At 40.9% G+C, this 24,282-nt stretch overlaps 2 protein-coding genes across 2 annotated transcripts; one reads left to right on the top strand and one right to left on the bottom strand.

Moving 5' to 3' along the window:
* Nucleotides 1-1,810: 1,810 nt before the first annotated feature.
* rcor1 (REST corepressor 1) lies at nt 1,811-17,940 on the bottom strand. Its single transcript, XM_008398703.3, has 13 exons — nt 17,434-17,940; nt 17,289-17,348; nt 12,712-12,792; nt 12,552-12,604; nt 9,862-10,023; nt 6,614-6,732; nt 6,453-6,528; nt 6,326-6,376; nt 5,000-5,146; nt 4,846-4,923; nt 4,682-4,739; nt 4,352-4,605; nt 1,811-2,506 (listed from the first exon to the last, which is right to left on the bottom strand). Exons 1-13 carry the CDS (start codon nt 17,621-17,623, stop codon nt 2,477-2,479), a joined length of 1,359 nt encoding a protein of 452 aa, XP_008396925.1. The 5' UTR covers nt 17,624-17,940; the 3' UTR covers nt 1,811-2,476.
* A 5,087-nt stretch (nt 17,941-23,027) lies between these two features.
* ankrd9 (ankyrin repeat domain 9) lies at nt 23,028-24,282 on the top strand. The gene has a single exon (XM_008398702.3). It carries the CDS (start codon nt 23,043-23,045, stop codon nt 24,054-24,056), a length of 1,014 nt encoding a protein of 337 aa, XP_008396924.1. The 5' UTR covers nt 23,028-23,042; the 3' UTR covers nt 24,057-24,282.

Below are 24,282 nucleotides of genomic sequence, written 5' to 3'. Positions count from 1 at the left end.
TAAAACAAAAAGATGCCTTTTAATACATGAACTGCATAAAAAGACATTTCCCCTAACTGGCATGAAATCAGATACAAAGCATTTTGTGTTCTAAGTCAGTAAACCATTTCTATTAACTAAATACCAGAATAATGAGGGATTTGTTTCTGAAAGATGCATACATTTCTACATTTCTTTGGTATTTAGACATAATTGTGTTTGAAACTGAATATGGTGAGGAAATGTTTCAGGTTTTCTTTCACAGTCTTATTTTAATAGTTTTCTGGAGTCTTGGCCCATTCCTCCTGATGGAACTGGTCAGGTTTGAAGACTGCCTTGCTCACACACATTTTCAGCTCTGATCACAAATTTCCTATGAAACTGAGATCAGGACTTTATTATGGTCACTCCAGAACATTGACGTTGCTGTTCTTGTGGTAATGATTTATTTAGAAAATCTAATAAGATTTAGTGCACCAGGTCCTCCTGCTGCAAAAGACAAAACCCAAATCTTGCCACCCCAAAATTTCTCCATTGAGATGTTCTTAGGCTTGCAAACATCCCTGTTTTTCTCCAAATGCCACAATGGTGGATATGGCCAAGCAGCTCAACTGATGTTTCAACAGACCTCAAGACGTCTCCAAAATGTAGTTTATTTAAAACTGTAATTTGGTTTTTGATATTGCTTTAGGGGTGATGGCTTCTTCCTCTCTGAGGGGCCTTAGGAGCTCCTGTCTGGTACATGGGAAACAAAAACAGAGACAAAACTGACAGATATATTTCTTTAATAATACACCGTAGATACGATATTATTATAGAAAACATGTAAACTACAGATAAATCTGAAATGACCAAACATGCCTGAAACTGTTCAAACAATTTTATGCAAGTATAGACATGACAGCATCATCCCGCTCTGGAGACCAGTTCAGTTTCCCACAGATGAGCAGGTGTTTGGTCCAAAATGTGAAAAATGATGTCGATGTGCTTTTTTATTCTGTGTATGTAAACTTCTGCTTTCAACTGTTGGTGTATTCCATGAAATGTTTCTATATTTAGATATCAGACCTAAATTTAGAGACTTCAAAAACAAGCCTATAACAATCATCTGCTTCTGTTATAGTAGCAGGCTAGTCGAACCTCCATAACGGAAATTAGAGTCATTACATCATAAACCCACGCAGTCATATGACTGCTGTGGGAGGTTCAGCAGACTGGGTTTTTTTAATCTAATAAATTGTGGATTAAGTTTTATGAAGAATTTTCCAGTGAACTGCAGAGATTTATCTATTTGTGGGTTGTTATGGCAACCTGTCACCGTCACCTCATGGTGAACTGAAACTCACTGATGTGGATTCGATATGAATGGAACTGATCTGATGTCACTACATTAAAATAATCCGATTTACAGGATTATAATGATGGAGACTGAGCTGAGCTGGATCAGTGCCAAATTGGATTTAGATTCATTTTTTTCCTAAATTAGTTGTAAGATGAGGTTGAGCTACCATTGGTCAGAATTTGACCAGTGGTAGCTTGGTTCTTATTCAGCTGATCTGAGAGGAGAATTAGAGAAGTTTTGTAGTAGAAGTAGTAGAATCATTGATCATTCTAAAATGAAACATATCTAAGTTTTGAAAAACTAATAGGATTTTATTTATCAGTATACTAAAACATTTAATTAATCATTTTAATTTAAAATGTTAAAAATTGTGCAGTGAACAAACGATTAATTGCACATTTCCTGTGACTGAGTTTGCAGCGTGACTAGCAGTATTTGGATTAGATACAACTAAAAAGCAGTTTTTAAAAAATACACAAAACACATAGCTGAAATCAGAAAATGTTTATTTGTGAATTTTTATGATGCAAATTCATAAAAACAAACACGAAGGAAAAAAAAAAAAAGATCACACACATTCGTTAAGAATCATATTTTCCTGAGAATGGTGCAACAAAAATAAATTCAGTTCCTAGTCACTTGGAACAAAAATATTGATAAAATAAAATTTAAAAAAAAGTTTATGAAGACATATTAAATATGTAACTATGGAAACTAAACTTTTAATCCCAAAAGGAAAAATAAACTGTGAAATAGAAGTCACACAATTTTCTTAATAAACTTTGGTTTTATTGGATTTTTTTTCTTTAAAAAGGCTGTAAAATCTTAAAAAACGCAATGAGCTAATCAGGACATGACAAGCCCCACGTAACCCAACCTTCATCCAATTCTTCCTGCACCTCAGATCCCAAAACACAAACATACAAACAATTCAAAACGTTATGTGACAAAACAAAAAGAAAAAGTCCTCTGACTGTAATTGGTGGCTGGAGTATGGATTGGTCCATAGAGGATGGGGATGACTTTGTGACATACGCAAACAGAAGCAAAACTGAAAAACAGAGGGCCAAAATAATGAAGAGAGACGACTAAAGAAAACAATCCTCCAGGAGACTGGGGGTCAGGTGTCAGACTGGTTTCTTGGGAGGTTTGAGGTCACTCCGAGTCCATCGGAACAGACGAGTCCTGCAAAATAAAAGCCTCTCATCAACAACAGGCTCAGATTTTTGCTGCAAAACAGGATCAGAGTCTCAGTAATGTTTAACTCCTTAAAGTGGCAGTAATATGGGTTTTGCAGACAATTGAGTAACTATGTTACCTTTAATTGTTACAAAAATTCTATGTATATCAAATATGACTTCAAAGAAATTTGACTTTGTAATTTAACTCCTTGAAATTTGGTCTCTGTCTCTTTAAGAAGCGCCTGCTCTTTCTGAAACTCCGCCTTCAGGAAGTCGTCACATGGCTCCTCTATGAATCCTTTAACAACATTTTTACCAGTGTTGATCTGAGAAGTAGCTCTTGTAATGATCTCAGCAGATACGCAGTTCCACCAGGTGTTTGCTAATTGATGTTGACTAGTCTGAAGGAGCTGAGAGAGGGGTGTGACTGGGGAGGGCTGCTCTGTGAGGCGGAAGCATGGAAACACGCTGCTGGGTCAGCAAATCAGTTTAGTGTTTAGCTCACAGTCGGCTCTGATGCAGCTACATGTGAACTGGGATCATAACTCAGGACAGATTCTAATGCCAGCCGTCGTTGTTGGGCTGGCTGCTCTACTTACACACTGACTGAACCAAGAAAATGTGGTGAATCACAGTTGATTCATCATTTAACAAGAGGGGCAATCAGATTTTCACATGGGGCCGTGATGGTGTGGACAGGTTTTTTTCAAATGATAAAATCACCATTTGAAAACTGCTTTTATATAATTGACATATGAAAGAAGTCTGATGAACTGAAATATTTACGTTTGATTAAAAAAATAAAAAAGCACAAACAGAAACCATCTGTCCGGAGCTTCGTCCATCCTTTGATGGTGCTGTTATGTTGAGTAAAAACCAAGTAAACGTGGCAGATTATGTACATTTAAACCCAAAATGATCAATTCCTCCTGATTTAGATTAAAGGTAATAATTTTATTTTACCAGCAGGTTTTGCTTTGAAAGTAAAAAAAATAAATAAATCAAAATCCCAGAGGGAACATGGAAAAAACTGCTCAGCTATTAGAAGAAGGGTTTGATTGTTGGAAGTTTTTATTAATTTTGGAGAATTTTCTAAAAAAAAAAAAAAAAAAAAAAGACATGTTGTAAGTAAGTAGAAAAGAAAGACCTGTTCCAAGTGAACTGAGAGAGTCAAACTGATTCTCCCCTAAAAACACCGTCTGTTGCTTTTTGAGCATAGGTACGGCTGAAAAACTTATCACGATAAAAGTGTGTCATATCAGTCCATGTCAATAATTTTCAATATTGATAATTATTGATTCAATTTTTGCTTTAAATACTTGAAATACTCCCAAACTGGTGGCAGTATTTCCTGTTTTATCCAGTTTTTTCTCCGTTGCTTTTTGTCCTTAAGCATTTGTGAGGCACAGTGGTGAAACCTCAAAATGCAGCTTGTTGCTAGGTAACCAAAGAGTGAGTGAGTTAGTTGATGCCACTCACCTGAGAGGTTGAATAACTAAAGCGTTTCCTCTGCCTACATCTCCCAGAATGCTGTGCAGTTCTGGATTTAAGGTCAGTGATTATTCCATAAATAGAATAATGAATACCAGCTGTATCATCTACTGATACTGATCATATGTCTATCATGATACATGTTGTTATTGATTTATTGTCCAACGCTACACAAGCTTTTCTTGAAAAAGTTTTTTTTTTAGTGGTGAAACGTTTTAGGGTTAGATTGAGAATCTCATTCTGTTTTTGGGGGGCGTGGCCCTCTGGCCCCTAGCCCTCTACTTTAGAGGCCCCGGGGCCCCGAGGAGCAGGTGGGAACATCTGGGACCTGCACCGGGTTTAGGAGCTTCCATCTCACCTCCTTCTTCTGCTGCTTGCCAGCAGCCTCTTCGTCTTCAGCTGCACAAGCCGTCATGTTGTCCTCCATCATTTTCTCCTCCTCTGCTTTCACGTCTCCACCCTCCATTTCATGCTCTGCCTCCCACTCCTGCAGGACCTCATCCAGGTTAAACCTTCGCCGGTAGTTCACCAGAAAGTTCTTCACCTGCACCACGGACTTGTTGCCAATCACGTCTGAAATGGCCTGATAGTCGCGGCCGTACTTCCTGATGGCTGGATGGAGGGATTCAGACGTTATTTAGCGTGATTAATTAAGAGGCTGAAAGCTACCAGCTGATTGGTTGGTTACCTTGGACGGCCAGAAGCTGCTCCTCTGTGGTCCAACGATTATTGAACTTCTGATTTGCCTGAAACAAAAGCAGCGGCTCACCAACGTATCCAGCAGCAACGCTAACTGTTTACTGAAGAAACAATTCAAAACTGAACCATTCGTACTATTGTTGCTATAGTTACCTCAGGTTGCCTGAACTCGTCCACTCCTGAGCTGAGTTTCTCCTTCAGAGCGCTGTTTGTCTGCTTGATGGTCTGAATCTACGGGACAGAAAAGAGACGATGTACAGAGACAAGCAGAGCGAAGCCGTTTGAAAGGAGCTGGAACGCAGCAGACCTGTCTCTTTATGGACACCAGCTGACTGTCCAGCTGTCTGGTGAGTCCCTGAGCAGTGGAAGAGGACAGAGACACCACGTCCTGCTGTTTGAGGAACATTCCTCTGGGAGGACGTTTCTTCATCCTCTGGGACGTCTTCCCTCCGGTCTGCTCACACACAGAGACGCCGTCAACATCGGACTGCAAGCAGCCGCAGCAACACACTTGAGCTAACATGCTAACAATCAGCTAATATGATCCTGACACACACTACTAAAAAGGCAATTAAAGGAGTTAGCCACATTTTTATTAAAACTCCCCTCACAGGTGACCTGGAGTTTATGAGCAACTAAACCAGAAACCAGAATTAAAACAGCAAGTGAAAATAAAAATCAGCTGGCAAACAATTTTTGAGTGACTGACAGCTTTAAAACGTCCCCAGTCACTTATCAACATTCTTCAGTGTGGAAGATGTTACTGCATGAAGAGGACTCAAAGTTAGATACTTTTTATGCACTTCTACGCCAAGGCTTTTAAATAAATTCAGGAGCAGTGACACATTATGATGAGATGCACAACTTGCTAAATGAGAAAGTTTCTTTTTAAATAAGGATGTAAAAATAAACTCCTCTTGCAGATTGTGACCCATTAAAAAGGAATCGATGGGGTCATGATGACTCTCATTCTTTTCACCCTGTTTCTTCCAGAAAACGTTAAAAATCCCAAGAGGTGTTGCTGTTTTGCCTGTTCTAATTTGAAAGGGAATAATATATTTTTGGTTTTAAGGAGAAATAAGATTTTTTAAAAACAATTTAAAAAATCTTGTTAAAACAAGAACATTTTCATGTTGATGAATTTTGCAATGGTCATTTTGCCAAAAGAGTTAATCTGACTCCCAGCAGATACCAGGTAATGCTAACGATGCTCGTAGCTAATATATGATAAAGAATATAAACCCAGCTTAAAAGACCAACTCCATAAACATTTTGTCCTAACTCTGAAAAAATTACTCAGCCATAGCAACTGGTTTCTCATACACATGGTTGTGACACCATCAAACCTGAAATAAATAATTAATAAATGATCTGAGCAAGAAAAAAAGTTCTTATAGTTTCTAAAGAGAAATGAAAGAGAAATTTTCGTCTGTTGTCCCTGAATAATGTTCAATTCATCTTGCTAATAACAAAGGCTTAAACAAGAATGAAATAACTTATCTGCACACATTTTGTCAATAAATACAAAAAGATACAATCAATACTTAGAAAAAATACAAAATAAGGAAACTATGAAAAATATAAAAAGAAAAACGAGATCAAAACAGATTTCTTGGAGGCGAAGCGTTCTTACCTTTAGACCAGACGGTGGTTTCACCTCAGTCTTCTCGGATGCAGAACTCGGCTGCAACAAGCAGAGTCAGTTAACCAGAACCAGAAGCCGGTTAACCAGCAGCCGGCTAATATGAACTGCGCCTTACCTCCTTCTTGTCTTTATTCAGGTCCATCTCTGAGTCGCTGGAAGGATTTTCGTTTCCATTCTCCACCTCTTCATCACTGCATAAACAGAGCTAGTTATCACCCAGGTCCAGCGCTGCCAGAGGGCAGGGCGGCCATGTTGCCTGTGTTGACTCCTCCTCACCTGTCGCCATGCTCCCGCTTCTGTTTCCGGGTCTGTCGGTCCATCATGCTGGTTTTACTGCGACTTTTCTTCCAGGAGTAGTAAAAACGCACCAGACTGGCCATGGACTTATCAGGTAACTACAAAAACACAGTCACTCATAGATCAATGCAATACTAGAGACCAGTGACATGTGCAAAGCTGATGAGGCACTGACTTAATCATAATATATACAAATGTAGATCACCTGCATGTTAAGGAAATTTCACACATGCGGACAACTCTGGAGGGCAAAAAGACAATTCTTTTACATGTCGTCCATAGCTACGCTGCTGCGGTAGAATAATTCCGTTAACTCAATGCAACTTGGAAATTTAGGTATTAATAATTTCGTGCTAAGCTCATGGGTGAAACAACCAACGATTCAGTTTAAGGGTTGATTACTTTTCCCATAGGGCCAGTTTGGTTTGCAACACTTTGCTTCTCTCAGTAAATAAAATCATCAACTGAAAACTGTTTTGTGTTGTTTGAAGTAAAACAAAAGAGCAAAAACAAAAGAAATCTATAAAGGAGACAAATGCTCTTTCATCCACAACACACTTTTTAGATTGTCACGTTTTTAAAATCCAGTTTCCTTACACTTTACATGCACCAGTCTGTGTTGGTCTGCCACAGTAACGTACATTGAAGTTTGTGGTAGAGAACGTCAAAGGGTGTAAATATTCCAGTACAGCCAACGTCAAGCTGGTGTCAACCTTTAGAGTTTTCTCTGCAGATGTGGGATATGCCTAGAAACATATTAATTCAAAAACTAGGACACCCGAGTAAATATCTGCCTCTTTCAAAAGTAATGTTCACAGATTGAGGTCTAATCTTGGTATTATATCTAAAAAAGGGGTTGTTTTTTTTACTCATTAAATAAAATACATCAACAAAATTGTTTTGGTGTCCAAATGATTTGAGACTGTGAGCCTGCTGGAGATCTGCTGCTGATATCTGAAGGTTTCTGAAGACTTCCTTTAACATCTTGCAGTCTGCTTTCAGAGTTAACCAGCGTGGACATGTTGGTACTTATCTTCACTTCCCTCCATTTACAGACCATTTCCCATACAGCTGATGTCAGATTCTTTAGAGAAATCCAAAAACAGCCTCAGAAAATTCGAATCACAGCAGAGAACAAACAAATATCAACTTTAGAGCGGCGGTGCCAAACCCACTTTCATTTTGGGCCACATCAAAATCATCAATGTTCTCAAAGGGCCAGTTGATACTTCATGTATTGACAAAGCCCATTAACAAACTTTCAATATATTAATAAATAACTGTCTGTATTTGATGAGTGCTTCTTAAGAATGTGAAAAGATTTTAGCAGTAAAATTTCCTGACTTTGTGGTGCTACTTTAAAAACATGTTACTTGCCACAACGATCATAGATAACTGGACATCAAGTAAAGCTCAGGCAGCAGAAGTAAGCTATACTGCCACCTGTAGGAGGAGGTTAGCATCACCTAACCCCAATGTTTTTAAGCATTTTTTGCCGTCAAATTTTGCATTATCAACTGTATTAATCTGCTGTGGTTTTCTTTTCCTTGTAACTGTTCAGAACTTTGTTTGAAAACACTTCATAAAAAAGTTATTAGTATTAGCAGCATGCAAAAGTGTTTGGATTTGTTTAGTTTTGCATGAATTTCGGCGATTGTGGAATCACAAAAAACTGGAGCAATTGACTGATACGATACCGCAGTATAGAGATAAAACCTGCTTTAATTTGACTCATAAAATAATATTTAAACATATAACTGGTATCTTGAAACGTCTATTTATGCTTCCCTTTGTAGTCTTGAGGGCCACATAAAAAGCTCCGGCGGGCCGGATTGGGACCCCGGGCCTGGAGTTTGACATGTGTGCTTTAGAGGAATAATACATGGACAAAAGAACAATGTCTACATGTATTTGCAGCATGTACATTTATTTCCTAAGCAGAAACTATTTTAAATGAACATTTCCAAAATTATTTTAATGTCTTTTCTTTTTGTTTATACACAATCCTTTAATCGTTCTGTTAGTTGAGAATTAAATATCCACATTTATTCCTCTTAGCTTGGGAATCCCCAGAAGAAGCTACAGGATGTTTCTATGGAGACGGAGGCCTGGTTTTGGACGTAGTTTTCCCACAAGCTGATGTCAGATTACTGGAAGAAAATGAGGAACTGTTCTGTTCCACCCTTAGCAGCAACAATTACAACCTAATGCTTGTGATTACTGGCAGTGAGTGTTTAACAGCACCGTGGAGGAACTTTCTACCAACTCATATTTGCAGAATTCATGTGTTTCAGCCACACTGGAAAGTTAGTGAGAATGAACCGTCTGGGTTTTTTTTAAATGTTTTTGTGGCATTAGTGGCCTTTATTCAGACAAGAAGACAGACAAGAAAAGCAGAAAGCCAAGGGGAAGACGTACCACAGACAGTCCTCCAGGTCCTCTGGCAGCACAGCAGACCCAGACCATCACTCTGCCACCACCATGTCTTACTGTTGATCCCTTTTCTGCAATTATTTGACTGTTCTACTCTAGATCCAAAAACATCTTGATGCCCCTCAAGATGTCTTCTAACAAAACAGAGACAAGCTCAGCAGTGGTTGTCTGGATCATTTATGTCTTTCTTAAGGTGGAGTCATGAACTTTGACCTTAACTGAGACAACTGAAGCCTGCAGTTCTTTGGACTTTGCTGTGGGTCGTTTGGTGACCTCTTTTTTCTCCTTTTCCAGACACACAGATCTTCATTTCTGTGTTTCTTATTTGTTCCTAAATTTTCTTACATTGCAGTGTGAAGGCCGGTCCTATTTAAGTGTTTTCTTGATTGAAACAGATGAGACAGTTGTCAGGCCGAGGTCTGGCTGCAGAAATTGAATTGAACTTTCCCCCAAACAATTGATGAATACAGTTAATGAGCATCTAAATATTCAAATTTTTAACATTTGGAATACCTAAATTTGAAAGAGGATCAAATCTCCACCAGGGTTATAATTGACTTTTTTGTTCACATTCCCTAATCATCACTTAGTCCAGGTCATACTTTTATTACTATGGAAACAGCAAGAGTAAACTGCTATTTACTCTCTACTTAAGGGTTTATCTGAGGTTGCATTTATCTATGAACAAGGCAATTCCTTTGTTTAAAAAATCATACAAATTAAATCCTAACAAATACAAAGAGGGTTATATTATACTTGGGTATAACAATGACTCAAAGATGTTGTACTAGTACCATCTGCTGGATGCGGTGAAAGCTCTTCCCATGGAAGCTGAAGGCCTGTTCAAACAAGACCTTGTCCTCCACAGTCCACTCATCAGGAAACGGAGTGAAGTTCGGCAGGTCGGCCAGAGACTTTTCGATGTTGTGCTTGTGCCAGAAGAGCATCCCCAGAGCCTGGAGTGGGTTGAAGGGAGAGGAGACCGGGTCAGGCGAGTCGGAACGCGCAACAAAACAAGACTTGCATATTTCAGTCTGTTTACCTGCAGGAGACAAAGCATGAAGTGATTTTGTAAGAGGTTTTAGTCATTTCATGCCTTTGTTATTTTGTACCTTCATATTTGACTTATGGAATCCAGCCCAGCCCAGTAATAATAAAAGATTTTGCTGGACAATAAATTGCCCAGAAATTATTGCGATAAATGACAATATTGTTGTTTTGAGACCCTTTTCAAGTAATATAACAAGAATACATTCTCAAAAATCAATAAACTTTAATAACTATTGAACATTTGAACCCGGAACTGGACAACATTTTAAATATAATAAATAAATAAATAAATAAATAAATAAATAAATAAATAAATAAATAAATAAATAAATAAATAAAACAGAAACAACAAATAAAATGAATCTTGAAGTCTCTGTAAACAAAACTGTCCTTCAAAGAAACAGCTGGCTGAGACCAGTGACCCAGACTGAAGGTTTTGGTCATCCAGTTTTTGGTAGAAAGAGAGAGAAAAAAGAAGAAAACAATAAATAAATAAATCATGCAAGTGGAAATTACTGAGTTTGTTTGAATTTATCATGTGATTAACTGACTGATTGCTTATTACGACAGCCCTCATGCAGCCCTCTCCCAAGACATATTTTTCCACCCTGCCTCAGTTTCTACCAAACCAGAGGGACATTTTGTACCAACTCAGCCTACCGTACCGAAATTGGTCAGTTTGTACCCACAACGGGGACATGCTGTACCAACCCCGATTCAGTTTGTACCATCCAGGGGAACAGTTCATAACCACTTTTACATCCAACAGTTCAATGTAATTTTCTTTACTGAACAAAAATATAAACATGTCAAATATTGCCATGTGGAACTAACAACTGTAAATGAGCATTTGCTGACATTTTATTGTACAAAAGTAATATTTCTCTTGATTTGTGTATAATTTTCAATCCAACTTGCTGTCAGTGAGCATTACTCAGTGAGTTGTGCTTTTACTCAGTGCATGGGTGGGGCATGTCCACTGGGTGATCAAACAAAATGAGCAACAACTGGACAATCCTTGGACTGGGGACAATAAAAGACCACCCCAAAATGTCAAATTCTGTCACAAGTCATAAAGCCTCAGATGTCGCGAGTTATGCTGGAGCATGTCATTGGCATGTTGGATGCAGGGATGTCCACCACAGCAGTAGCTGCATGGCTCAGTGCCCATTATCGGACCATCAGCCAATTAAGGGTTTGTTTCCAACAGACTGGCACTACTGCAAATCGACCTCATCCTCGTTGGCCACGTGTGACCACTCCAGCACAAGATCACCACATCCGGCTCGTCCATTTGAGGCATCGGCTAAGACCAGCGACACACACAGCCGATGAGACTATTGGTCTGCACAACAGAACATCACACCTCAGACTGTCCGTAACCGTCTATGAGAAGCCAACTGGGTCAAAATCAAATTCCTCAACCTGACCGCTATCATGTTCGGAGGACTGTTAGACCACTACAAATGGCCATACCACGATGTGATATGAAGACCAGTAATTACTGAGTTTCTCTATATATTGTGCAACCAAAATGTTCATAAATCTCTTATATTTGACATGGGGCATTTATATTTTTGTTCAGTGTACCGATAGAGTACTATACTGAAATAATAATCAGTTAAGTTAATTTCCCCTGAGATTTAGTGATTTTATGACAATTTATCTCCATAATTTATGAAAAATATTGAACTAAAATGAAAAATATATGTATATATATTTTTTAAAGAACAAAATGGCACATTTGGGTATGAATTGGCCAAGTGGTGAAATAACCAGGTGGTCCAATTAAAAGTGCATGTTGACATATAATTCTAAACAAAGTCAATAAAAAGAAGACTTCTGAGGCATATCTAGATATTGTAGCTGTAGATCCTTTCAGGTTGAACAGTTGTTTTGGTCTGTGAGGTGAAAGGTCACCCAAAGAATGCCTGTCAGTAACCAACAGAACAGAATGAAAATCATCATAAATGTGTCAGATACACTTTAAGCATCATCTTTATTTCTCTCCGATGCCATCTTCTCCTGAGACAAGGACATTAATCGGCATAATTAGTCTATAGCCATAGCTAAAGCCAAGTTTACATGGAAACTACAGATGAATTCAAGAATCAGTTGTGAATAGAATCAGTACATTTTAACTTGATCAGCCTTGGCAGCTGACGGAGCAGTGAATGCACCATACCCAACTTCTACCAAACAAGTAAAAACCTTCCACCAATGGGAACCCACTGAAAGACACTGAACAGTCTATGAGACTTTTCAAAAAGTCTCAGACTGTTATTGAATGGTCTCTCAATGACAGTCCACTCGGAGAAAATGAAGAAATTCCCACTAACTGTTTCGGGCTGACATTTAATAATAATCCTCTAGAACTCCTCCTGGTCAGAGCAAGAAGCCGGTGCTGTCTGAGAAAACTGCAATAAATATTCACCTGTTCCATGTTGTAGCCGTGTTTCTCTTTGGCGATGACAATGTACTCGTCCACTGCAACACAACACATCGTTAGTCTGTACAGCATGGCGCTGAAGCCCCCAGTGAGGCGCTGAAATGAGCTGAGCTAACGCGATAAGAAGCCACTGTCCGTCTCTTACACTGAGTCTGGTTCAGGCAGCTGCTGGGGATCCAAACCAGCATCCCCAGGTTGTCTCTGAGGTGAGCCGCTTTGGCGACATCTGGGAACAGAGACACAGGACCGCAGAGAAATTATATATATATATATATATATTAGAGATGTGCCGATCAGGTTTTTTCCTGCCGATTCCGATCACCCATGAGGGCCGATCACAGATACCGATCACATAATTATTATTTTTTTAATCATGAGCACTACCGTTACATTATGTGGAAAAAGGAACCATGAATTCACCTTATTTTAGATAAAAGCTTTTAAATAGCTTTTTCCAAGAAAAAAACTAAACAAAACAGGCATTGTGCAAATTGTACTGCTATCAATAATACTATCTTTAACAGACTGAAAACATATGACGGCTCTGAATAGGCTAAATAATGTAAAGAGCCAAAATAAAACCTCTCAACATTGCCAAAAAATTCAAGTATAAAACTTAACATTCAAAGGCAAATACAGGTTCCATTACTATAAACAATCCTGAGTTACTGAAGGAAAACTTCCTGATAGCATGGCGGCTAGCTGATTACTGCTAGTTCTGAGTGGCTGTTTCTGACTGAGCAGCGTAATTATGCAAAACAGGGAGGAGATCGATTCTTTTTTCAGAGATTATCTGTCTCATGTTAGGACACCGAAAGTTTTAACACTTATGTATAATGTATTTTTAAGTTAGATGCTGCAGCTTTAAGCAGAGATTCGGTGTGAGAGTCACTACCAGCTGGAGCAGAAGCAGCGCTCCGTCTGTGAAATATTACTACCTGTATCACGTAGCAGCGATTCAACAGCGAGAGTAGAACCAGCGTCTTACATCGCAGCTCGAAGACGTAAATAATTTTGCGGGTTATTTGTTTAGCTTTCTGACCGTCATGCTAATCCAGGTGAGTGTTTGTAGCTGTGCGCTGCTTTACCTGCTATCTGATTGTCTTTTTTACTGCAGTGAGCCTCGATGTAGCCAAACTCCGTCACATGTTTTTATGCCATATTAGATTCGTCGTGTTGATGCATTTTGACGTGCTTCACTTTTCCGCCGCAACACGCAAACTTCCCCATTCACTCAGTGCATTATAATTCCACACGACATCGCTTAGGATTTGTTGCTGCGCGGTTGCGCAGTGTGAAGGAAAGAGGAGACCAGCTGCACAGGCAGACTGCGAAATGAGATGCGGGTGATCGGTTTGTGTTATCGGCAACAAGAGACCGTGATCAGCGATCACCGATCATACACTTTTTCACGGAAATCGGCCGATTATGATCGGTGGCCGATCGATTGGCACACCTCTAATATATATATTAGACATTTATTGTATCCATAACAACCAAGATCTCATCTGTGGATGATAAAGAGCAAGTGAAATAGGACCATTCCTGCAATAACCATTGAAAGAAAAATGCGTTTGTAATTTATAAACTCATTTGTGAGCCTCAGATTTGGCTTGTGCAGCCTCAATTCAGAAATGGCACAAATCAGGCCCACTGCCACAACCACTTGATGTATCTGCAGACTTTTTAAATGGGCTCAGTATCGGAGATCTCCAAATCAGGCCCACTGCCACAACCTCTTGATGTATCTGCAGACGTTTTTTCATGGGCTAAGTATCGGAGATCTCCTTGTAAGTGAAAGAGCTCTTTATGGAAGGAAGACTCTCACTATTATTTGTGCTTATGTATCAAACAGAACACTTCCTGGACTCTCTGGATGGTATTCTGGACCCCAATGCCCATCTGGGCAATGATGAATCCTAGTGGGATGTAACTTGGAAGAAAAGCCTCTCAGGTCCCAATAAGAGGTTTTTGTTACTGTTGAAAGTTTGGTAGTGAGTTTGATTCGGTTTGATTCGGTGATTCGGTGGTGGAGGCGACTGCCAGACAGACCTGGGGAAGCCAAACAAGGTGAAGGTGGACTGGTAAGGTTGGTGCCGGAATGTGTTTGTGAGATTTTCTCACTCTTCCAGGAGAACTCCTCTCATGTCCCAGATGGGGATGTAGACATTATATCTGACAGGATGTGACAGGCTCCTGCCGAAAACCTTGAGGAGTGTACCAAACAATCAGAGCAGTGCATTTGCTCATCAAGAGAGTATATTGCTCTGATTTCCATTTATCTGCGGGTCCGTGACTCAGCATGGCTGGAGGTAGAACACGCCTGGTCCACCCATCTGTTGCCTGAAAAAGATGTTCACTCTCTACATTTAGTGTTGAAAATCTGGCCATTACAAGAGTTCCCATCCCCACCTGACAAACATGCCCACTAAACACAGAGACAGTATAGATGGGTGGAGGGGGAATGTTCTAGCGCTCACTGTACTGCTACATTGTAATTGCTTAATATGACCCCCAGGGTTTCTGACAGGAACGTGTCGCCTTCCAGGAGCTGTTCCTGGTGAGTGGCAACAAGAGCGTTCCTTTGGGGACAGCAGTAGTGAATGAAACCCAGGAGATGGAGGAGGCCCTTGGGGCTTGGTTGTTCTTGGACACTCCAAGACAGCAGACAGGTACCAGACGGTCAGAACATCTACAGCTGTTCCGGTTACACAAACAAAAAACTCAGGAACAGAAGGAAGTCAGAGAAGTTATGGAGAAGGCTTTTTGGTTGGCCTCGTGGAAGATATAGAAAAGTTCTTGACGACTCTGCGAAGACAACCATCCCTGGTTCAAACCTACAGTATATGTAGCAGAGTTTAGATCAGGCTTATAAAAATCCAGCCTGACCTGGTCTAAGCCGATACCCATTGTGTCTGAGCCCGAGCCACCCTGACTAATTACCTCTAATTACAGGCCTGCACCTGACATAAACCTGACATATTATTCTAATTATGATTTTACTGCTTTTGTTTCTAGACCATCATTTAAGTAAGCAGTCTCCCGTTTTTAGCTTTTGTTTAACGTCTTCCGGCTCCGTCTTGTTGCTTGTTGTGACTGCAGGGTGAGTCAGGTGAAAATCATCTGGGATGTGTGATTGATAGGAATCTGTCGCCGCTGCTGCTGGAGCCAAGCAGGGAGGAACTGTGTGAGCAAGCAGACCTACTTAATTTATTTCATCAACAGATTAAACTGCCTACTTCTTTACTTAAGCTAATAAGTAGATTAACACAACTTTATATTGTGTTTTCTTGTTTGGCTTTCTCTGTGCTGTGTGTATTGCAGGTTTATTAAACACGTCACAGACGCTCGACCCGAACTGAACTGAACTGAATGGTTGGACGTTGGAAGCAGCAGATCGAGGATCTTCTCATTAAGTCACCGATATCTCCATGATGGGAGCAGAGTTTAAGAACTCAGAAGGTGAATGAATGGGAGACGAACTGATTTACCTCTAGGTGTTCAAGACCATGAGTGTGTAGCTGTCATGGTTGAGATGCCTCTTCAATGTAGCACAGAGAACTAGGACTGGGTTTGACCTCGTCCAGACTCTGCCTCAAGCAAAGGAGTTCGAGTATCTTGTTGCTAAGCGATAGTGGGATCAACTGAGGAATGGATGGATGAATTGGAACTTCATCTTGTTTTTATTTGACCTTTATTTATACAGGTTTTCTCATTGAGATAAAATATCTCATTTACCAGAGAGACCTGTTTTGATAAAACAAAAGATAAATAAATGAAAAACAAAGTAATTAACAAATCTGACTTAGTTAAATAGGTGATGAAATACAATATTAGCTTTTTGTCTTAAAAGACATTTGAATTTTCCCATAGGAATGACAGTAGATAGTTTCAGATCCTGCTGTTGGGTGTTCCACTTTGATGGAGTTTAGTAAGAAAATGTTTTTTCCCCCAAATTCTGATCTGATCTTACACATTACGTGTGCAAATGTAAGAATAGCAAAAATACTAATTATTACAAAAATGGTGCGTTCTGTATGATAACAGCTTTAAAAGGTCACAAGAGTTTGTTCAGAAACAACAAAAAGTATCTTAAGTTTTAAACACTGAAACATGTTAATGTGATTCTATCAGTTGATAGAATCACATTCTATTGAAATAAGGTGATTCTATCAGTCGATAGAATCACATTCTACCAGTAAAAGGATTCTACTGATAACCTTCTATCAGTAGAAGTCTATTATGCTTTCTACTGATAGAATTCATAATAGCCTTCTATCAGTAGCCTTCTCATAGAATGCGCAACGCACATTCAATTGTGCAGTTAATTAAGGGATTATATTAGCTAGTTTTATAACATTTTTAATTTTTCAGTTATATTTTTTATATTATTACATGTATACGACACAAACACTTAACCACAGACAACATAAACTAGATGTTAGCTAAGCTGCGGTAAGCAACAATAGCTCTGGAAAGTTCCCAAATCAAATTCTGTGTAGGGCCTCATACAGTCTTGGACCGCCCCTGGAAGGCTGTTCTCCGTCTTCAAAAACATTTAAAATTATATTAAACAGCTGCAGACAGAGACGACTGGTTCGGAACCAGAACACCTTCATCTGGAACCAGTATAACAGGAATAGAGGATGCAGTTTCGCTCACCGATTGTTCGAGGCTACCACGCCGCCTCTGGTCTATTATAAGCTACGTTCTAATTCTTACCCGGGTCAAAGTCCGGAACCACGGCCTGGTACTGCGGTCCGACGCGCATCCCTCCTCCACCTGAGCGCACAAACACACATCAGAACTTAGGCAGCTGGAAGGAGAAGCCGAACATAATAGTTGTAGTGTGACCGTGGCTACCCACCATGGTCCTCGTCACTGCTGGAGCCTGAACTTCCTTCTTCCCAGCAGCTGATGGTGCTGGTCTCATTACCGGACAAGTTCTTTCTGCCGTTGTTCGCCGCTCCTCCGGGGTAGCCGCTGCCGCTACTGGCCGGGGCTCGGCCCCTCTTCTTCACCGGAGCCTCTGAGTTCCTCTCCAGCATCGTCGGCATCAGGAGGACGGAGCCGGTTCAGGCTAGCACTTAGCCTGTTAGCTTTCCTGCCTGAACCAAAGCAGCCGAGTAGGCTGTCTGAAAGTCGGAGGAGTCCAAAAAGTTCGGGAACCAATAACCGAGTCCACGAACGATCACATACAAGCAGGCGGACAGGCGGAGGACGGCCCGGACACCAGCAGCAGCAACTACCGAGAGCCAGTTCCAGAAAGTGATCCAGGAGAGCGAAGCATGTGAGGCTGATCGATCTGAGAGGAGAATCTGAGTGGGATCTCTGCTGCCATCACAGGTCGTCCTCAACAGTGCCTCTACAGAACCTGCAGCTCTCACACAACATCACTTTGTTCAGGAAATAATCAAAATGCACATATTAATACAGTTACAAGCAACAAGAAAAAAATAAAATAAAACATAACATTCAATCACAGGAGCTGGTAGGCCATGAAATTACCCGGGGTTTAGCTTGGAAATATTTGAGTTTTAATGAAATACTTTTAAAAAATGCATACTATGTTATTCAAGCAGTTTGGGGCCTGACTTTTAGAGCCTAAATTACAACAAATTCAGACCCATTTCATTTAATTTCGACTTTGTTTTTATTTCAAATTCAGAAGCACTTTATTAATCCTAAAGGGGAATTAAATGTTGCAACTCTTATTAATTCAAATACTTCAAAGAGTCATTGTAGATGGTGATGGCCGTTGGCAGGAAAGACCTCCTGTAGAGGTCTGTCTAACACCGGCTTGAAGAAGCCTCTGACTGAAGACGCTCAGGGTTTTTCCATCATTTTCTTGATTTTTCTGTAAAATCCTTCTTTGCACCATCGTCTCCTGAGGCTCCACAGATAACTGAACTACTCTTCTTAGAGGTATTGTTCCTGCGATATCACGTCAGACAAATAAGATTTAGGTCCAGACTTTGACTAGACCACTTCAAAAACTTCATTTTGTTCTTCTTTTCAAGGCATTCATTTGTGGACTGCTGGTTCTTTCAGGTTATTGTCCTGCTGAAGCTTGAGCTCAAACTTCAGGAGAGGGTGGGCCATTAAACAGCTATTCAAACCAATCTGGTACTGTGTGGAAAAAGTAGCGCCAATAGTTAATTTGTTAATGAACTATGAGTTACCATTGTTTTTGAAAGGTTTAGTTAAGTTTATCAGAGGTCTGATTACAGCCTGACATGTAGAACATGAAGTAGGCTAACATCACTTTCTGCCAAAAGTGATTTTGTTTTTTTGACAAAATTGTCTTTGGTCAATATTTTTAGGAAGGTGACATGCAAAAACATGTGATTGTTTTATTTCGTTGACATCTGTTTCTGTTATGCGATGCTTTTATGAATAATCAGTTCTGCAAAGAGGACAGTCAGGGCTGACCTTCCCTCTTTCCAGGACCTGCACAGGTCTGGGTTCAGGAAAGGAGCAGCTAGCATGTTTGCAGACCACACACATCCTGGACACAAATGCTTCGACTGTAATCTCCAGGTCATCTCTGCAGTACAGAAACCAGCTGGTAAGGAGACAGTTTCTTCCCCAGGCTGTTGCTGAACACAAGGAACACTTTACAGCCACTCTGCTGCGGAACAACATAAACATACTGCTCTGTCACAACCTGCCTTTCTTTTCTCTTTCTTATTAATAGAAAAGAAAAGAACAATTAGCTGCAAAGACATGTACATTTTGCTCCTTCATCCTCATCTATAGTTGAACATATTTACACTGTATGTCTGCATGCAGTGATCACCTGAAACCACAGTCTGCTCCTTGTTTGTGCTCACAGTCTTGGCCAGTAAAGCTGATTCTAATATGTTTGGGACTTTCTGTGTTTCCTTTGATATCCAGTAAAGCATTTTGTTTTGTGTTGCCTTATCTTAAAAATATTAATTGCTTAATTTTTGCATATCACAAGTTTTTTTTTAGCTGAACCTCATGTCCTGGCGACCCCAGGCAGAAGGGTTCGGGCCCTGTCCTTTGGTGCTGACCTCAGGTGTTGGTTGATGCATTTCTCTGGGAAACGGGATGCTCTGTGATCGCTTTACCGTGCAGACAGATTACTGAACTGTCATGTGAACAGTATTAATCCAGCTGCAGATGTCAGACTGTGGTTTTATGCTGGTTAAAGAAGAACAAATGCAAAACACCTGAACAGATCGAACCAAACACTGCTGAGGGTTTTTCCTTTTCTGATATTCTTCTGTTAGAGGGAAATGCTGTGGCTATTTTCCTGAAGAACCAAACAAGCCACATTGTATCTACACATTGTAACGTTGCCATGGTGAAATATGTTCACACTCAGGAAATACCTTTTCATCTGCAAAGTTGTGCTACAGTTGTTAGTATGTCAATAAACATACTGACTGTAGAAGTGATGGAGATCAAATTTGTTCCTGCAGCATTTGTTCTATATCATTTACTTCCTTGTTCACTTGCAATCTTGAATATGAATAAAAAACACTGATGACTTTGGTTATATTATTGAAAAACAACTGCCTGTTTCATGTTGCTTTTTAGAAATCCATCCGTCGTTATGAGAAATGGGAAAACTAATAAATGGATGTAAACGGACAGTAAACACATGACTAAAGAAACAAACGGCTGCACTTAACAGGCATTAAGAATGTGTTCAACTTCAGAAATGGTCAATCTTTTTATGTAATCAAATATTAAAAGCTTGAGAAAAAAAACAGCTGCATATGTTGAGCTGTGAGGACGTTTTGCAGCAGCAGGAAGTGGCAGAATTTTGAGGAAAGATATTAATTTAATACAGTTTAGAATAAGACTATAAGATAAAAAAGAAACTGTGGGAAAAGTGAAGAGCTGTGAAAACGTACTGGATGAACTCTCATCAAATCAGACTGGGTTATATCATAGCTTAGGACTGGATATAAAATTGCACTTGAATGAATTGTACCTGAAGTTTTACAGTAAAAAGTCCTTTTATTAAACAGGTTCTATGTAAATGAACTGAACAGTGAAATTAGATTTATATGTTATAAAACATTCCTACTGGCCTGAATTATAGATTAATATCTTTGCTTTTTTGCTTGTTTACTGTTCTGCTTTTCCCTTCTTCTGTTTCTATAGGTTCTGTGGTTCTTATTTCCTTACTCTGATGAAAACCCAGTTCTGGTTTAGAGAAAAACAAACAATCGATCTAGTCCTGAACATGCAGCGGTATGTTCAGTTTGAAGACTGATGGGGGTTTTTATGTCACAGATATTATTGTTTCAGTTTTATTTCATCTTTTTGTCAGATGTTTCTGTGGCATCCATTAATAAACAAGTCATAACTTTAAAATTCAGCTAGGTGGGTCAGAGGTCGGTGCAGGAGGAAGTCGACAGTGCCATCCACCTGGAGGCTGGGAGGAGAACTGCAGCGGATCCCTCAGGTTGAGGATCAGCCTCTCCAGGTCTCCATCAGATGTGATGTCATGGCGACCGGCCTGCAGCTACTCACGTCCTCTGGATGTTTGATCTTTGGTACCGGTACCAAACAGGAGGTCTTCCATCGTTGTGGTACCTTCCCCCTCATCAGGCTCAGGCTGAACCTCTGGAGCCTGGAGCTGATGCCGTCTGTCTGGACCTGCACCATCTCACACCTCAGTCTGTCACTGCTCCTTCCTCACCTGAAGAGATGAAAGGGACAAGATGGAGGTGGAGGAGATGACGGAGTCCTCTGTAGTGAAGGGGGCGGATGATGGTGGATGATGGCTGAGAACTAGAATGTCACACTAAAGGTGTGACATTCACCTTTAGAGAAGGTCGCACCTTCTCTAAAGGTGTGACATTTAGAGAAGAAAAATCCTTAAAGATGATGTGGCTAACAGCAGGGGGGCGGGGCCAAGGCCCAGGAGGTCAAACCTGTTGAAGAACTGGTTCAGGTCGTATGACCCCCAACCCTTATAAGTCTCCTACAGCCTGGGAATTTGGTTTTCTCACAGCAAGTTGATCTTTATGCTTGAAGTTCTTGATGATTGTGAATATTTGATTTCAGTGTTACCAAATAACCAAACATCCCTCAGTCAGAATGTCTGAATGAAACCAGCTGCTGGTTCTTATTTATACTTTCCTCTGAGATTCACTCAGATATTGTCAGCAGGACAAACACAATGCAAAGGTTTTGATTAAAGTAAAAACTTTATCAATATTCAATCATTTCAATCAACTGAGAGGCAAATATGTTAAGAGAAGAAATGTACAAAGCTTCCAATACTGTATCTGGTTGCTTAAGAGACTAAAACTTACTCGAAGCATCTTTTTGGTTTAATTCTAAAGTTTAGTATAATTTATAAAAACTTAATATAAATGTATAAATGTATATGGACAGTAGATATCTTTAATTACTGTATACTACAGAGTCTGAATGGTGTCGGCAGGTTCAGCTTCAGCCTTTTCATTTTTTGGTAAATTACTGGTTCGCAAAATAGCACTGTTTTTATGTTTTTAATTTATAGATCATTTGAATCTGAAGTTGAACCATTTCCACAACAATGTATTTCAAAGTACTTTACACCATAAAATCATAATGCAGCCAAACGGCTAAAAACATGACCTTTTGTCAAATATCACCACCAAAATCATCAGGGAAATATGTCAGATATGTTGCTGAATGTTCCAGTTATTATGAACAAAAGACAACAAGAAATAAATAAGGGATCTTTTAGCCTTTATTTAAAAATAATTCGGTGTTTCAGCAGTTTTGCAGTTTCCCGAGTTTGATCCTGATTAGTGGAGAACAGAAGCTGAATGATGAATTTCCCATAAAACACATGTATACATTTAAGGTATAAAATCTAATAAACTTTCTATTTCAAATTGTCCAGAAGGTTTTGTAGCTTTAAACATTTAGTGGAATCAGGTGTTCAAATGTAAAAGTTGCTGACCCCAGATCTGGACTCAGTCCAAACTCAATAAATACTTTATTGATCCCAAAGGAAATGTTGTAAGTCACATTCATTCAAAATTATTCAGAGTTGTTACAGATGGACAATAATCTGTGAATGCAATAACAACTGAGGCCGACAGGTTGACCAGGAGATCTGTCAGCCTCACAGCTCCGTCCTTCACATCTGATAGTGAACCATCAGCCAAGTGTTATATAATGGTGAGATTTGCTCAATGTGGAAGGACTACTGCACCCAACAAGGTCAATGATCCCAGATAAGTTCACACACCAACACACACACACCAACACACACACACACCTCTGACAGGATCACATATTTACAATCCAAATCATTTCTTGTCAATAAAAACACTAGTACACATGTTTACATCCTGTGACTGGGCTACCGTCCTCATTAGAAGCTGCAGTAGTTACAAGTCCACTATGTTCTCTATGTGAGACACTTGATCCCCCCCCCCTCACCCCTCCACACCCCCTGTCGTGTCCCAGACTGTACTACAAACATGCAGTGCGCACATGGAGCTGCATGAGGGCGGAGCTCTGCATAGTTTCCAGGCTATAAAAGTGTGCGGGAATGAGCGAGAAGTTTGGACTGAAGAAACACACCAGCTGTTCCTCCAGTCTTCTCAGGGAGAAGCGACCTGTTTTCTCCCGCCGGAAGCAGACTCTGTTGCCCTGCTGCTGTGCGCGGTGATGCCGTGGCTGCGGTCCTCCTCCTCTTCCTCCACCGGGCAGTGCCTCTCCTGCTCGCCGTGTCAGCGGGAATGTGAGCGGACGGCGTTCTCCTTCTACTGCGCGGTGCGGGAGCAGCTCCCGGTCTGGCTGCTGGAGGAGATGCGCAGCATGGAGGTGTTCTGCTGGGACAACGGAAGCCCGAGAGCCTTCCTGCCGTCTGAAGCCCTGCTGTACGCTATAGTGCACGACCACCAGGACTATGCGCGCTACCTCCTCAACAGGTACTCGGTGGGCGCGCTCCGAGCCCCGGCCTGCAGCTTTTGCTGCTGCCCCGGCAGCGGCGCGCCGCACCTGAGCGTGGCGGTGCGCTACAACCGCGTGACCGTCCTCGGCATGGTGATGGAGGCGCTGAAGGACTGCGGCGGCCCGGCCAAGCGCAGGGAGTACCTGGACGGCCGCGGCGGTTGCCTTCACGCCGCGGACGCCGGGAAGACCGCGGTGCAGCTGGCGGTGGAGCTGTCGCATCCCGAGTGCCTGCTGCAGCTGCTGGTCCACGGCGCTCGACCCGACGGCCTCGAGGTGGCGCTGCAGAGGCTGGTGTCGTGCATGGTTTCGGAGCGGCAGCAGGCGCAGCGGTGCCTCGACTTCCTGCTGCTGTTTCTGGCCAAGCCGCCGCTGCTGCCGTGCCTGCGGGACGAGCCGCAGCGCTGGCAGGGGCTGCTGGGGAACAGGGTGTTCAGCTGGCTCTGCGGCCTGGCCCCCTCCCCCCTGCTGCTGCAGGCGCTCCGGTGTCTGGCCCAGTCCGGATCAGACCGCATCACTTCGCTGCCGGACTTCCTGCAGCCACACAGCTGACAGTGACGACATCTGTTGTGGAAGACAACCTTGAAGGACTGCTGCGACTGGACAGTTTAAATATGCTGTAAATAACATGTAAATATTCCCCAAATATACATATTATAGTAAAAATAAGCGGGCTTGTGGAATCTATACTGGACTAATGGATCATAAGCTTTATTTATGTGCTGGTTTAGTTGTAATCTGGCAGTTAAATGGTGCTGAATAAATGCCTGATTTTTTT

Source organism: Poecilia reticulata, chromosome 22 (genome assembly GCF_904066995.2).
Source record: "Poecilia reticulata chromosome 22, P_reticulata-male-v2, whole genome shotgun sequence".
NCBI lineage: Eukaryota > Metazoa > Chordata > Actinopteri > Cyprinodontiformes > Poeciliidae > Poecilia > Poecilia reticulata.
This window is presented reverse-complemented; position numbering and strand designations above follow the sequence as displayed.